This window comes from Anomalospiza imberbis, chromosome 3, assembly GCF_031753505.1.
Source record: "Anomalospiza imberbis isolate Cuckoo-Finch-1a 21T00152 chromosome 3, ASM3175350v1, whole genome shotgun sequence".
NCBI classification, from domain to species: domain Eukaryota; kingdom Metazoa; phylum Chordata; class Aves; order Passeriformes; family Viduidae; genus Anomalospiza; species Anomalospiza imberbis.
The window spans coordinates 89,624,493-89,639,580 of NC_089683.1; the positions used below are offsets into that span (position 1 = coordinate 89,624,493).

At 43.4% G+C, this 15,088-nt stretch overlaps 1 protein-coding gene across 2 annotated transcripts in view; it reads right to left on the reverse strand.

The window, feature by feature from the left end:
• The window catches only part of TGFB2 (transforming growth factor beta 2), a 58,306-nt gene extending 56,209 nt beyond the window's left edge, over positions 1–2,097 (reverse strand). The window contains exon 1 of one of the 2 annotated variants that reach the window (XR_010997551.1): positions 1,519–2,097. Coding sequence is in view for 1 of the 2 variants with exons in the window: in XM_068185628.1 (XP_068041729.1) it covers positions 1,519–1,861 (343 nt within the window). In the remaining variant the exon portion in view is untranslated. The remainder of the gene's footprint in view (positions 1–1,518) is intronic. The other variant, XM_068185628.1, reaches the window with a different exon arrangement.
• Positions 2,098–15,088: the final 12,991 nt, after the last annotated feature.

Below are 15,088 nucleotides of genomic sequence, written 5' to 3' on the forward strand. Positions count from 1 at the left end.
GTGGAAGACAAGCATGACTTCTGTGTTCTTGCTACGGCTATGAATTATACTGAAACGCTCTGCTCATACCCATTTGGCTCCAAATACGTGGGGTTTTTTTTAAAAAAGAAAGTATTTCTTCCCCAAGGGTAATAAGGGTGGAGTGTATTTATCATGGCTATTAAGGATGGTGCCATAATTACAATAATAAAATGGCTCTGACTGCCAGGATGTCCTGTACCTGATGTTGTCATTTAAGACTAAAGGAAGAAATGGAGGCAGCTGCACGGAGCATGGGGTTCAGATACCTTGGCTGGTATCCTAGGACTATCCCATGCAAGACAGAGCAAGCCCCAAAGCTACAACTTGCTAAACTAAAAATAAATAGAGGGAAAATGCAATTAGAAACTCTAGGATAAAGTTACCAAGATGGCTGAATTATCTATTTAAGCAAGAGCTATGTACTTTTGAGAAACAGACAGCAAGTATATAGGGCATCAAGTGGTGGGGGAGGGAAGCAAGCTAAATGAAATGACTAGGGACTAGGGTTTGGTTATGCGAACGGTGAAGTTATTTTCTGCTTCTGGTATTTCACTTTCCTTGGTATGATGATGATCTAGATTCTTTTAAGGCAGTGCGGTGCTTTTTTTTTTTTTAATGCACTTAAGCTTCACTACCAAAACAAAAAGGCACGTCGTTATGATTATTAATCACTCTAAGTGGATTTGGTAAGCACAGAGCATTTATACCCTCTTTTTTTTTTTTTCTTTTTTTGTGCAAAACGTGGCATGGATCACCAGAAGGTCGTTAAAAACAGCAGAAGGCAGACGGCTGAGACAGGTTCCAAGAACCAAGGCTACCGAGAAGGGAAAAGTTTTTCTGTACCTGAAATGAAAAGTGCCCACGAACCGAAAGGGGAGGCTAGTTAAAGTGGGAAGAGGAGGGAGGACGTCTCTGTCCTCTCTGAGCACCAATGCGAAAAGCAGTCTGCGGGACAATGTTCTAAAGGGACACGGACAAGACGAGCTGGCAACTTTTTTTTTTTTTTTTTTTTTTTTTAAGACCTCCTTTTCTTTTCAGTTATGGAGAGATGGAAACCTGCCCTTTCCAGACACTCCAAGGGAAACAAGAGCAGTGGAAAGATATTGGCTCTTTCTGGAGGCTGTACACGGGGCTGCCGGGGAGCTACACCCGGTGCTGGGGAGGGAGTGGGATCCCGGGAGAGGGGATCTCTGCTCAGGTACGTGGTGGTGGCAGCAGAGGCACCCTGAGGAATCCCTGGGTCACTTCAGAGGGCTCTGGAAACCTCGCGAGTCTGGGGCAACAGGTGATCGCCCACAACATACCCACCCAGTCATATGGAGACCCCGTCACCTAAATTAAACCCTAGAAGCCTCCACCTAAGCGATGCTGAGGATGACAAGCGAGCCGAGCAAAGAAGGAAGAGTACGATGCTTGGGGGTGCTATTTAAAGGTGCTGAGCACCGCTAAGCCTCGGGGACGAAATTACGCACACATGCACAAACACAGAGGACTTACTTTCGGGGTAAAAAGGCTGCATGTCTATTTTGTAAACTTCTTTGGCATAATACTCCTCGTCGCTCCTCTCCCTCTCACAAGTGGCGGCTCTGTGGTTGGCTTTTTCCTGCAGCAGGTCCCTGGTGCTGTTGTAGATGGAGATGACCTCCGGGGGCACCTCCTCGGGCTCGGGGTACTCGTCCGGGGGGCTGGTGAGCTTCAGTTTGCTCAAGATCTGCCCCCGGATTGCCTCGATCCTCTTGCGCATAAACTGATCCATGTCGAGGGTGCTGCAGGTAGACAGACTGAGAGCCACGGTGGCCAGATCCACGGTGAGGAGCACGCTCAGGAGATAGCAGTGCATTTTAAGTGTTTAAATACAGCGCCCCCCCACACACAAAAAATAAAAAAAAAAAAAAAAAGTGACTTTAACAACGAACGACAACAAGAAAAAAAAAATCAAAAAAATAAAAAGGGGATCTGTACAAACAAAGGGGAGATCTGCAGAAAAAATGCTCTTAAAAACCAGGCTGCGAGGGCGGCTCGCAATCGGAAAACGCACGGGAGGCGCTAGTGAAAAAAACACCCGTAATAATAATAAGGGAAAAAAAAAAAGAAAAAAAAAGAAAAAAAAGAAAAAAAAAGAAAAAAAGAAAAAGCAAGTTGCTACAACTAGATACAATTCGGGGCTGGAGTGAGCCGGACAGCAAAAAAGGAGGAGGAAAAAAGCCCCCAAACAGATACAATAAACCTGCAAATCAAGTAAACGGCAGAGAGGCTGCTCTCAGAGCGCTGTAAAAGAAAAATCTGAAAGGGGGGGGGGGAGAAACGGGGAAGGAAAAAAACAACAAAAAAAAAAAGGAGGGCGAGAAGGCGCAGTGATGGGTATCACAGGGCGCTGCCGCAGCCGGCAGAGAGAGGGTGCCGGCGCGGCGCTGAGCCCCGCCGTGCGCCCGCGGCGCCCGACGGCTCCCGGCGGGCAGCGGCAACGGCACCGCCCCGCGGCCGGCGGCGCTCAGCCCCCGCGGCGGCGCGGGCGGGCACCGAGAGCCGCGCACGTGTGCGCCCGGCGGCGCCGAGCCTCGGCCCCCGCGCCCGGCCCGGACGCAGCGCAGCGGCAGCGGCAGGCGGCGGTTCCGGCCCCGCGGCGGCGCCCGGCGCCCGCGGCGAGCGGCGATCCCCCGTCCCGCAGGCTGCTGCGTGCGCCCCGCGCCGCATGCACCGACCCACCCCCGCCCGGGCCGCTGCGCGCCGCACAGCTCTTCACAGCTCCCTCCTCTTCCTCCTCCTTCCGAAACGCCAACCCTGCGCCGCAGTCAGCGAGGCAGCGCCGCCGCGCCCCGGCAGCCTCCCGCGGGTCGCAGGCGCGGAGCCGGCCGCCCGGGGCTGGCCGCAGCGCAGCGCCGCTCTCCCCGCCCGCCGGCCTCCCCCGCGGGGCTGGGGCTGGCCCCGTCCCCGGCGGCTCTAGCGCTCCGCCCGGCGCCCCCCGCCTGCCGCCCCCGGCCCCTCAGCTCTCCCTGCGCGGAGGGGACGGGTGCCAGCAGATAACATCACAGCCGCGCAGGGAGAGGGAGATTTATACGATCTCCCCGCCCCACGTGCTCGGCTCGCTGCGAAGTGACGTGGAGGGGCTGCGGGAGCGGAGGGCTCCGCGCCGCCGCCCGGCTATTTATTCCCCTCGCGCCACCGGCGAGGGACTCGCCGCAGCACGGCCGCTGCCGAGGTGCCTCAGCCCGGAGCAAGGAGAGGCGAGGCAGCCCGGAGCCGAGAAGAAAAAGCAAGTCCTGCCGGGCTTTTATTTTACTCTTTTTTAAATAAAGGCTTTAGCGCTTCTTGCACCTATTATTAAAGTAATTGGGCCAAATAGCACTCTGGCGTTAGAGGAAGAATAACACGCCTCTTGGACACCGCTCAGACGCGTTCCTGTTCAAGGTTGCGGGGCAGCTCTGCCCGCTGCTCTGCCACAGAACGCTTCTCGGCACTGCCCCTCAGTTTCACTTCCAAGTGTGTTTTGGGCAATTCTCGCTGTCCTCCGGATACCTTGGTACTCGGTACTACCAGCCAAGGAGGGAGAGACGACAGATGAGGAGGATTTGCTCCTTTGCCGAGGTCTCCTCTCCTGTCAGAAGCGTGCAAATACATCCTCATCTGCACTTGACAGAAACTCTCAAGCCCCAAATGCTCTCGCTATGCCTGTAATTCAATTTTTCCGCTGCCTCTTTTGGCCAACAAACATCACAGCCTCCATCCATACCCTACTCTGCCCCAGGGAAATCACTCCACAGTCTACTAGGCATCCCTCAACTGAACGCCATAAAGCTTTTCCTTTACAGTTCATTTATCACCCCTGTACATTAAAAAGTTGATCAAGTAGCGTTTTTCTTTGCTCTCACCCATTTTAGCTCTACATTTCCTTCTGAATTAGGTTATCACAGGTTTTACTTGCCAGAAATTTCCAATAACATCATCCTAAGTGGGGCAAGGCTGTTTTTGAAGAACCTCTCTTTTCAGAGATGAAGAAAGATGTACAAGAGGTAGTCAAAGGGCCATAGGTGTTCCCAAGAACAGCTCAGCCATTGCCAGTGGTATTACAGGTAAACACACACAGGAGAAAGGAGGTAGCATGACTGGGACCTGGAAGCACACTGAGAATCATGTAAGACACAACCAGCCAAACATCACCAAAGGCTTCCTCCAGCTGACCACACCTCAGGAATGATCTTCTTTCTGCAAAATTTTCAAACATTTTCCAAAGCTGGAGAATGCCAGTCCCCAAATTAAATGTGAGTTTTTCCTTCCCAGCGAGTAAAAGTGCTTCCTGTGAGCAGCTGTGGCTGTATGCTGGGGTGATGGAGGCACCCAGCAGCACGGAGCTGCTACACGCTGTTTGCCTTGGCAGGGCTCTGCTGCTAGGGAATCTTGTGCCAACACGGGCAGCTAAAAAACCTCAGACTGCTGTGGGTACCAGCAACGATGACGTTCTCTGAGAGATGGAGGAACTAAGAAAATACATTTTTGACAGGTATGTGTACACACACAGACTCTAAAAGTAAACTTAATTCTTTACCAGCATGTGAGTATGTACAGCCCTACATGCAACCAAGATTGCATCCTCATGATGCAAGAGTTAATAGTGCTTTCCACTTACATCCATGAATTCCTACAAGGCCAGATTAAACCTCTCTGCCACAACATCAGTCTTTTACTGCTGTACATGTCAATGTCCTGCTCCTACTGACCTCAAAAACACAGCTGCAGTGTCAGGAATGGCAACGTTTCCAAAATTACTCAAATAAACAAGCAAGCTCAACATGTAGGCTCAGCTGGTTTCACTTCTGCAGCACACCTGTACAAAACCAAGGGGATAGTTCCTCGAGCTGTTACATCTCACAGCTCCACTGCTAGCCAGCTGAGGAATCAGCTCTGTTACACGAGGTACCTCAACCGCAAATACTTCTAAAGAAAAGGGTTATTAAATTATTTCCTCCAAAAGCTACAGCTGAAACCATGAATTCCTTATACAGCAACTGCAGCCCTTTAACACTTGGCTCTGCGTGCCACTCACCTCGAGGGCTTCAGAGCCGTGACTGGGACAGTGCTGGACACCCTCCTCAAGCAGGGAACTCACCCCCATATTTCAGGATCTCTCTGCTGACACAACCTGCCAGATTAGAAAGAGTTTTGATCCTTGAAAGTTTATTATTGGTGGGGGGAGAAAACAAAAACCCAACCAACCCGAACTTTGCAGTGTCTTTCACAAACCCTGAAGCCTCAGGGATGCTGGAGGCCATCAACCCCCAGTTCAGTGTTCAGTGCCCAGCTGGCCACACTGCCCACGGAGCTGCAGGAGGTCCAAGCTCCAGAGCCCTCCTTGTAAGCTGCCAGAGATCCAGCCAGGCTGACAGCAAACCAGTCCGACTGGATTTTAAATGTTACTGAGATTCCTTCTGATTTGGCAATGATTCCTCAGTGTCTTTTAGACCATCTAGAAAAAAAAAGAAAAAAAAAAAAAAAAAAAAAAAAAAAAAAAAAAATTAAGATAAATCCTGGGTTTTTTCTCATCTGAGAAAAGCCCTTTGCTTCTCTTCTGACCCTTTTAGTGTGACATAGGATGTCAGGCTTACCCAGGTGCATGTCTCCATTTTGCCTTATGACTGCAGCAAAGCTGGATTCCCTAAAAGTTCCCATGTCACCATGGTGATGTTTTTGCCATGCAGAACTTCCTGGGCATGCATACTCCATTCCAAAAGCCCTGGCCACTTGGGCTAAATCCCCAGCAGCTGCAGAAGCCCACCACACATGCCTGAGCTGCTCCAGTTTGCTCCAGGAAGGGACACCTACCTGCTAGCCGAATCATTGAAATACACATCCACATTCATAAACATCAACTTTCCATTATATAATCTAAATGGAAAATACCTGGAACATATACATCATGACAGATCTGGTCTTAGTTCTAAAATCTCCCCCTTGCACATTTAAGGAGGCTTTTTTTGCCACAGAAATCCTGCAAACTAGACTCAAACAGGTGCCATTTTTTACCTTGCTAAAGTGAGGAACACATGGAAGAGGTTATCAAAAATTGTCAGAAATGGCAGAACCAAACTGCAGACACTCGACAATGCTGGATGAAGTTTTATGTCACAGAATTCAACTATAACATGACCTTTTACAGAGGTAATTCTACTTCTACATCCAACTGTTAATTTTCATGACTGTTATCCCAATTATGACTTTGTATTTTATCTTGCTAAGCTTTTTGGGTTTTAGTCATTCCACAATAGCTTTTATTGATGACTACTTGTTAGTTTCAAAAGCTGCTGGGATTATCAGACACCAAAGGTTAACTCAACTTACATTTATCTCTTCCCTGTGCCTCTATGAAATGGCCTTGTCCTTGTGGGGCTGCTGTCAGTGGAAGCTTTGTAACCCAAAAAGTGGGAATGGGCCCTTAGTGTGCATATGGGGAAAGAACAGAATTTATCTGTTTTGGTGCTTTTAATTCAATACAATACTGTCTTTTTTACATATTCATTTTTTTTAATAAACACTGACTGTTTATTAGAAAAACAGGGACACCTGGAAAGTTACTTCACTAAATGTAAAGGTTTCATGTTTCCTATTAAGTTAAAAATTACGTGGTCAGGATTTTACAATTTGTGGTTTCTTTTTTAGATTGTTTTGGTTATACGCAAATGCGCTGTGCAAAATACAAAGGCAATAATCTTTCTAAAACTGCTGACGACCAGGCCATTAAGTAAGGTGGCTGGTCACATTTCATAAACTAAAGAACATTGTTGGAAGAGGAATAACTTTTAAAAGTTAAGAGGTGACTTTTGTAAATTCTCACACTGATGACGAGTGTAGGATGATTGCACAATTAATTCTTTGTGGCACGCACAGAAATCTACAGCCATAACTGTGGTCATGTAGAATCTCAGTCATTCTGATGCAGGGTGCTAGGGAAACAAAACTTTTAAATTCTCCTTTTTATAAAAATACATGTATAAAGGTTCAGCTCAGAGAGCCAAGGTGGCACCTAATAAAGGTGAGGCAAAGAGGAGATGACAAATAATGGAAAATTGTAATATATACTATAATAAAACCTTAGATTTTACTGTTTATTATCCTTAGTGAAGTAGAAGTCCATACCTCTGTGCTGCACATTTCATTAGTGTGCGCTGTAACGCCTAGATGAATTTGAGCACAAACCCTGCTGACCTTACGAACACAAGCAGCCCCACTGGCCCAGGATTGCATTTCACACAACCACAGCCCATTCCTGCAGCACTCATGTTCCAGAAGATAAAGGTTATTTTATAGAACATGCTGTTTGACATCCAAGACTGCTACCCATATATACATATGTAACTACTTGTCAACTTGCAAATCAAAGGTATGCTTCTGATATATATATATATATATATTTAAAAGATAATTTATTTGTGTGAACCAGAACTTCTTTTAAATATATACAGAACAAATATAAAACAGGAATAAGAACTTTTATCTTTATATTTATTTATAGACACACATACATTTTTGTGTATTTATAAATATATGTATTCATACATAGATATATACATTTAAAAAGTTCTCGTTCCTACAAATAGATTTAATAATTTCAGTGGAAACAGTCACAAGTAGTCAACAGGATCTGATCCAAAATGCCATTCAGGTGTCATCTCTGAGAACTTATGGAATAGCATCATCTCCCACCACCAAGTAAGAACACAAAGCTGTAATGTCCACACAGCAGTATATAGTCTGTTTAAAACTGCAGCTTCATAAAGACATCCAGAATGCAATCAACCCCAAAGAAACTGTTACCAAAGACCACAAAAAAACCCCAAAAAAAAAAACAAAACAACAACACAGGAACTTTAGACAGGACCTCAAGCCAGAATTACTAAAATCTGAAGGAAAGGGGAAAAAATTCTTATGGAAAAGAGGAAAAAGGGAACAGAAAGGAAAATCACCATTAGTCTGTATTTCAGTGCTATGTTATTCTTCACATTTTACACGGCTGGGATTTTCCAACTCCTAAAAGAGCTTCTCTCCAGTAAAGTTGCACCCTGTCTCCACAGAGTACAGCGAGACATTAGGGGTCTAAGGGAAGCATCAATAGCCTAAACCCCGTATCCTAAAAACATACACATTTCCCATAAAGGCTGCACACATCACTGCTGCATCCAAAGAGGTTTATGCTTCCAACAGCTCATTTCAGCTTTGAAAAAGTTCAGATTCAAGTCTTCTTAAAAACTTTGCCAGAGAAATTTCCACATGGTTACACCTCCTAGAGTTTGATCCCCTCATGTGCTTTCCTAAAACTGCTTGTCAGCCTTGAGGATGCCACACTAATCTTCTATGTATCATTCCAGTTTTAGTCTATATGCCACTGAAGAAAAGGCCTTCCTTAATCCTAGCACCTGTGGTTTTAATCACCACAGGAAATCCTGTTTCCACTTAAGTTGGTAAGACTTAAATATCAGCAGAGGCAAATGATCAGATTCACCACCTAAAAATAAAAATAATTAAAATAAGACAGAGAAATATAAGCTCAGTGGTTTATAAACCAGAGGGCCTTGACATCTACTTATAGCAATAATGACAAAGTAAAGACAGTAGGGTAAAAGTCATCCCTTTAATCTCAAGGTTTGAACTCGTGACCTGCATCTCCTTCTCAGAATTACAGCTGTTGCCTTCTATTTCTAAACTGCATGGTGATGATTTGGGTTATACCTCATTAAGTAACACACAAATGATATCTGTAAATATTTGATTCCTAACAGAGCATCCACTGGAGTTTATTCAACAAATTAAAACCAAGTAACTCAAGTTAGAATCTGCACCCAGATTGCACTGTTGTTTCGTGATAGCAAGATTAATTGGCAGCAACTTCAAAAATGGGCCAGCCAGTAATGCCGTATTTAAGACATATTATGCAGCTAAAAAAAAAAATAGCTCTGAGTCTGGCATCCTGACTTCTTCCCAAGCTGCCTATGCAGTCTGCACAGATGAAAAGCTCTAATAAGCTAACACAGCTTCAGGAAGGTTTTTTTCCTAATGGTTTTTAAGCAACACATGTTCAAGAACATCCTAGACAGCTTACAGAAAGCAATGCATTGTTTCTTATTACTTCATGAAACAAACCAAACCCACAACCAAACCAGACCTCATGCAGTATCAAGCTTTTGTGCTGCACTCATCAGATTAGTGCAGAGGTCTTTGCCTCTCTGCCTTACTCATTTCTGAACCCATTTTCTATGCCTGGCTACTGAAATCAATGAATGCAGTATTCCTGAATGGCTGATCAAACTACATTCTCCCAGACAGATGGTTTGAGCTTGGTGACTCCATCTAGAATTAGAACAGAAAGATCTATTTCTGTATTAGTACTTTTGATCCATATATAGATTATTTTAGAGCTGGATCTTGAACAGGCCACCTCTGTGGAGTGGCAAAGATGTTCAATCTTTTCTTCTCTTGAATCAATGATCTTTTAGATGGGATTGCAATTAAAGTAACCTACTGCCCTGGTTTCAGCTGGGCTCTATGGACCAGTCTCTAAACTTCCCCATCATGGATAAAGACTGACAGCTGAAATCCTCCTCTCACAAATTCCAGTGTCATTTGGACATCCACCTTATCAACAATTAAATCAAGAGTGTAAAAATGCCTACTAATTGGCTGCAAATGTGCATCAGACCCAGTAGTGTCTCACACAAAAGACCTGAGTCCACAAGCTCATCACTGAAGTCCTATGAAATTAAAAGCAATTAATTCACCATGAGACAAGACAGTCCAGCAATGTGCTTCAGCAGCAACTGAAGTGAGTAAGAATTGTGTCTGGGAGGCACAATACTGACATAGAAAGACATATATTTCACTTCTTACTTGAATTATCTTCTTCACATAAGATGTGTTCCACTTCTTTAATTCTAGGCAATGAAAAAAAAATGTAATAAAATAACAGTCCAGCAGTTAAAAAAAAAAGGCAAAACATAGCAGATGGAGAGAACAGCAGTGGCACTGGCAATCCTGGTTTGACCTGCTGGTTGCAGTGCTACAACATCAGAAAGATGTTCAGCATCTTGCAAGGGTTGACTGATCCCTTTCTAACACAATCCACAACAAAGAGTATCAATGTATCATCCTCCCAATTTGATCAATGTTCACACTGGAAGTATATTTATACTTGGGTCTAATATATTGTTTTGGCTGAGTAATGCATCCTTAAATTGAGGATCTTGTCTGGAGGTTCTGAAAAATCTTCCTGGTTTGACCTGCTGGTTGCAGTGCTACAACATCAGAAAGATGTTCAGCATCTTGCAAGGGTTGACTGATCCCTTTCTAACACAATCCACAACAAAGAGTATCAATGTATCATCCTCCCAATTTGATCAATGTTCACACTGGAAGTATATTTATACTTGGGTCTAATATATTGTTTTGGCTGAGTAATGCATCCTTAAATTGAGGATCTTGTCTGGAGGTTCTGAAAAATCTTCAGTCTTTTTCTGTTAGTCATGAAGAGGCACTTCAGAATTTTATGAAGTCTTTTCTTAATTAAAGAGTATTTCTTTCATAAGGATGTCCCAAATTTCAGCAGGTACTGTTAAATACCTTACTCCTCTAAAAATCCACCATATACAAAACTGCACAGGTAACTGTTGTTACCTTTTGTACAAAAGGTACACACTATTGCAACAATATTGCAGTACTGTGCAATGTGAACCTCTCTGGAACCTCCTGGGGTTATAAGTGAGGATGCAGAGTAGCCTGTGGTGCAAAGACTGGCAATGTGTGTTTGATTGACCTTCTCCTCCAAGCAGCCTTGCGAGGTGTGACTGGGAAGGTGCTATGGGCAGGTATGGCAAAGGCTCAATTACCAACAGCTCAGGGGCCCAGCTCTCCAGTGACAGTTTTCATTCAGCTGCCTGACCTCAGGCACCCTTCCTGAAATGGACACAGGCCAGCTCTTGTCTCTGGACACAGGGTACCCTAAGTTAAAGGCTGCTTCACTGCCCACACAACTTGCAATTTATGGATCGCTTAAAAACCAAAGGAAATCCTCTTGCTATAAACTGTACTCAACCTGAAAGTCAATGCAAAATCCACATAATCAGGAAAGCCTGTCACTATCTTGTTGCTTGAATCAAGCAACATTTTTAAGCTTTTCTGTTCTGAACAAGATGAGAATGTCCTCCTTGATCAGGATAGAAAAGCAAAGTTCAAAGCAAGAGAGTGATTGAACAGCCATGGGCCTTAAGTCACAGTCTCCACAATTATATTCCTAATGCACTTTATAATGGGCTCATAAGCGGCTAGTTGAATCTTTAAGTACTTCAGATTTTAACATTATGGCAAACAAACCCGTTACCTTCTACTTATGATCACATACGCCTACAACACATTGACCTTAAGAACTATTAACATAACATCAGCAGGTTTGATATTTAACCATTTCTTAATTATGGCATGAAGTTTCCAATAAGAAATGTAACCAACCTAACCATTCTTGTAAGTGAACTGTTTCTATTAATTATTCAGCTACTTCTGAGAACACTATGTCTGTAAGAAATCCTAGTGGTATGAAAACCTCAATGCAAGTCTGATCCTGGTTAGCAGTTCACAATTAACATCACCACATTTACTGAAAACAGTGACGAAACACAAGGAAAATGTTGGAAAATTATGCTCCAAAAGTTCATGCACTGGCATGAGAGAATGGGCTATTGAACCAACTGTAGCATTGTGAAGAAATAATGCTTTTTATGAGTATTGCTAAAGTAACCTTCCGAAGTGCCTCTTGGAAACTGCTTGTGCTCATGAGTTCACATCCAAAAGCTTGATGAAAGTACCCCAATTAATTTAACAATTTTGTATCCAACAGGTTAAACACATGGATTTAAGCAAAAATAAGTAATTTCAAGGGACGAAGCGTTACACAAATACCAGGACCTTTCGTGTTGAAGGTACTCAGTTTGACTGGAGTTTCATTTTTAACATGTCCCTTAAGACAGAAAAGCAATTGAAAAGATGCATTTGAAAATAAATGCTTTGTCTAAGAAGGATCAGCCATTGCTAAAAGTCTGAAGAATGGTTAAGAAAAAGCCCTTATCTGCTAGATCACTTACAGAGGTGAAATGTTGAAGGTTCACATACTGCAAGGGGTTAGAAGCCCCTGCTTTAGAACAACAATAAATGAAATATACAGTCTTCCACCATCTGTTAATCAAGAACTTCTTCAGTCTCCAGTGTCTGAGGTCTTAGACTCCCGAGTTTAACATCTTATTTAGTACAAGGACCCAATCTGTGTAACATGATCCTGAGCTTCCACTACCTCAAGCCTTCTCCTGGCCCTCTCACTCCTTACCTCAGCAAGTCTTGAAGAAATCATTGAGCAATTTGCAGGGATTGGAAGTGAACAACACTGATGACTGCTCTGTGTGTATATTAACTGTGCCAGGACTCATTTCATAAGAATGAGAAGCTTGTCATTTTCAGTTGTGCAGAGTGTTTTGTGCCAGATGACTTCTGCCTTCCTCCCTGGAGACAGCTACTGAGCCAGCTCTGAACAGATGCAGCTCTACAGACCACCTTCTTCTGGAAGCATCAGATAGTCAAAAAACTTTTATGACCTCCAAACAATTAATTTATCTCTTTAAAACAAATCAGACAAAAAAGCCCTATCTTCACTAGGAAGCAGCTTCCAGCTCTTTTGTTCTGCTCAGCTTGTGAACCCAGGAGAATCTGTCTCACAACTGCAGATGTGGGAGCTCTTCCCTCCAGGTTTCAGCAGAGAAGATGCTGTGGTATAGTGGCATCAGGCACAACAAGGATATTCCATCCCCACTCCCAAAGTGTTTCCCTACTAGGAGGCTGAAGAAAAGCAGGGTCAAGACAGTTATTTTTTTCCATAGGCCAACTCATGCTTTCCTTGCTGAAAAAAGATAGCACAATTAATGTGAAGAGAAATTAGACCAGGGGACAAGAGACATGGGGAAGAGCTGACCCTGTGCCTTCTCTTATTAAACAAAACTCCTGCTTTGCGTGCAATCCATAGAATATTAAACTTTACATACTCTGGAGTTGGCTTGAAGCCTAACAAAACTGGAACCACCCCATCCTTATTGGCTTTATATAGATAGGTACAGAAATATACAAAGTTGAGATGATTCATGCTCTCTGGAATGAAGGGCAGCAGCACAGCTTTGCTTGAGCAGAGATATTCATGGGAGCAGGAAAAACAGAGCAAGCACTCTGCTGGGAAAAGCTGCTGAAGGTTGTTCTTGGTAGCTGTTGAAGAGGAAGAACATTACTGAAAAAGGGGGTGGGGCAGCCCAGAGAAGAGACTAGAAGATGCCTGGGCCAAAGAAGATCTTTTGAACTTCTAGTCAACAAAAACAGAACTTGTGAAATAAAGCAGCCTAAAATCAAAATATGTAGTTAGCAATTTTAGCAACTCTCAGAGCTTCTTGGCATATAGCATAAAAAAGGACAAGGCAAAGACAAGGTATAGTATGAAATTTAAATAACTACTCAATATACATAAAAATATAAGTACTATGCTTTTTAAAAGGCAAGAAATACTCTCCCCATATAGGCTATGCACTCTAAATGAAATGGAAGCTCAAAATACCTTTAGCAATATTGACAGATTCCACATTTTTCTTAAGCACACGAGACACTTCAGTGCTTCATTCAAAATATTACTCCAAAAATGCACAAATAAACACCCAAGTATTCTAAAATATTTGGAAAGCATTCTGAAATTTTTAATAATCACCTCATGATGTCACAGTTCCTAAGGAAAACCGAAGATCATTTTCCAGATGATTATGGAAAGAAACTACCGATATGAAACTAGAGAACAACTGTAGATTTAAGGGTGCTGATGTAATTTTTCCACAGAAAGCAGCTGAATTCTGTAGAGAGAGCAGTGTCAGGTTAGAATGTTATGCTGCTTCATGGACTCAAGCCCCATTGCAGCACGTTTCTGCACTGCACTAATGAGATGGTGACTCTCAGTGCACAGCTGTACAGATGTCAAGCCTTCAGAAGCTGGGATAACCATATGTCGAACTTCTGTGGTTTTGCCACTTGGTATTTTGGGTGTATGCCTTCATTTGTGATAATAAATATCAGGCCACAAACGAATGTCTCCTCAGATATCTAATATGTTTAACACTCAAAACAGCTTGAAAATCTAAACATTTCTGCTGTTAGCTTGGAGTTCTCCTAGAAGAATTAAGCTACAATATATACCAGATGAACAGGCTAGGGATAAGACAATGATTGCCAGTTGTTGGGATGGGTTTCTCTGCCATTTTGTACCCGTATTTTTTATCCTGCAGTACACACAAAGTTCAAACAATGCCTTTGTTAGGAAAATCTAAATCCTACTGCACATTTCCATGCTGAAGACTGAAAATTTCAAAGTTGCTCCTAATCATATCTTGCTTTTAAGCAGGTACAAAGAAAGGTTTGCCTGTAAGGCATCTGTAGAAATGGACAGAACAGTACTATGTATTTCAACTATCAATTAATGGGCCCCAAGGCTTTTTCTTCACATAGCAAATGGGGAAATGTGATAGCAAAGTTAAACAAATGACACAGCATCAGACAGTCAGTCTGGAACAGCAAAGGCAACAGAATTCAACACCAGCCTCTCATTTAGAACACCCTTATCACCACACAATTCCTTCTGTATGCATATGCTTACATAAAATATATTATTATTGTGTGTATTAGCTTCTACACCTCTGCAGCCTACAACTACTGAGGAGAAATTGCTGTAGATTAAACAAAGGCAATTGTGTTATCCTGACAGATGACTTCCAAATTTGTTACTGTTGTGGCCCACACTAAAAGGAAGGGCTCTGGTTTGACCCTTTGCACACCTGAGGAATTAGCATAAGAGCTGACTAAACCCACAGAATCAATCTTGGAGCTCCGGCTCCTCACTGAAGAAGGCCAGAACACCACAGCTGCAAATGAAGAGATACTGAACACCATTTTCTGTGGTATTTTTAGAAATGCTCTCCCTCCACAATGAAACCAATGGCAATGACTGTCCATTCCTCTC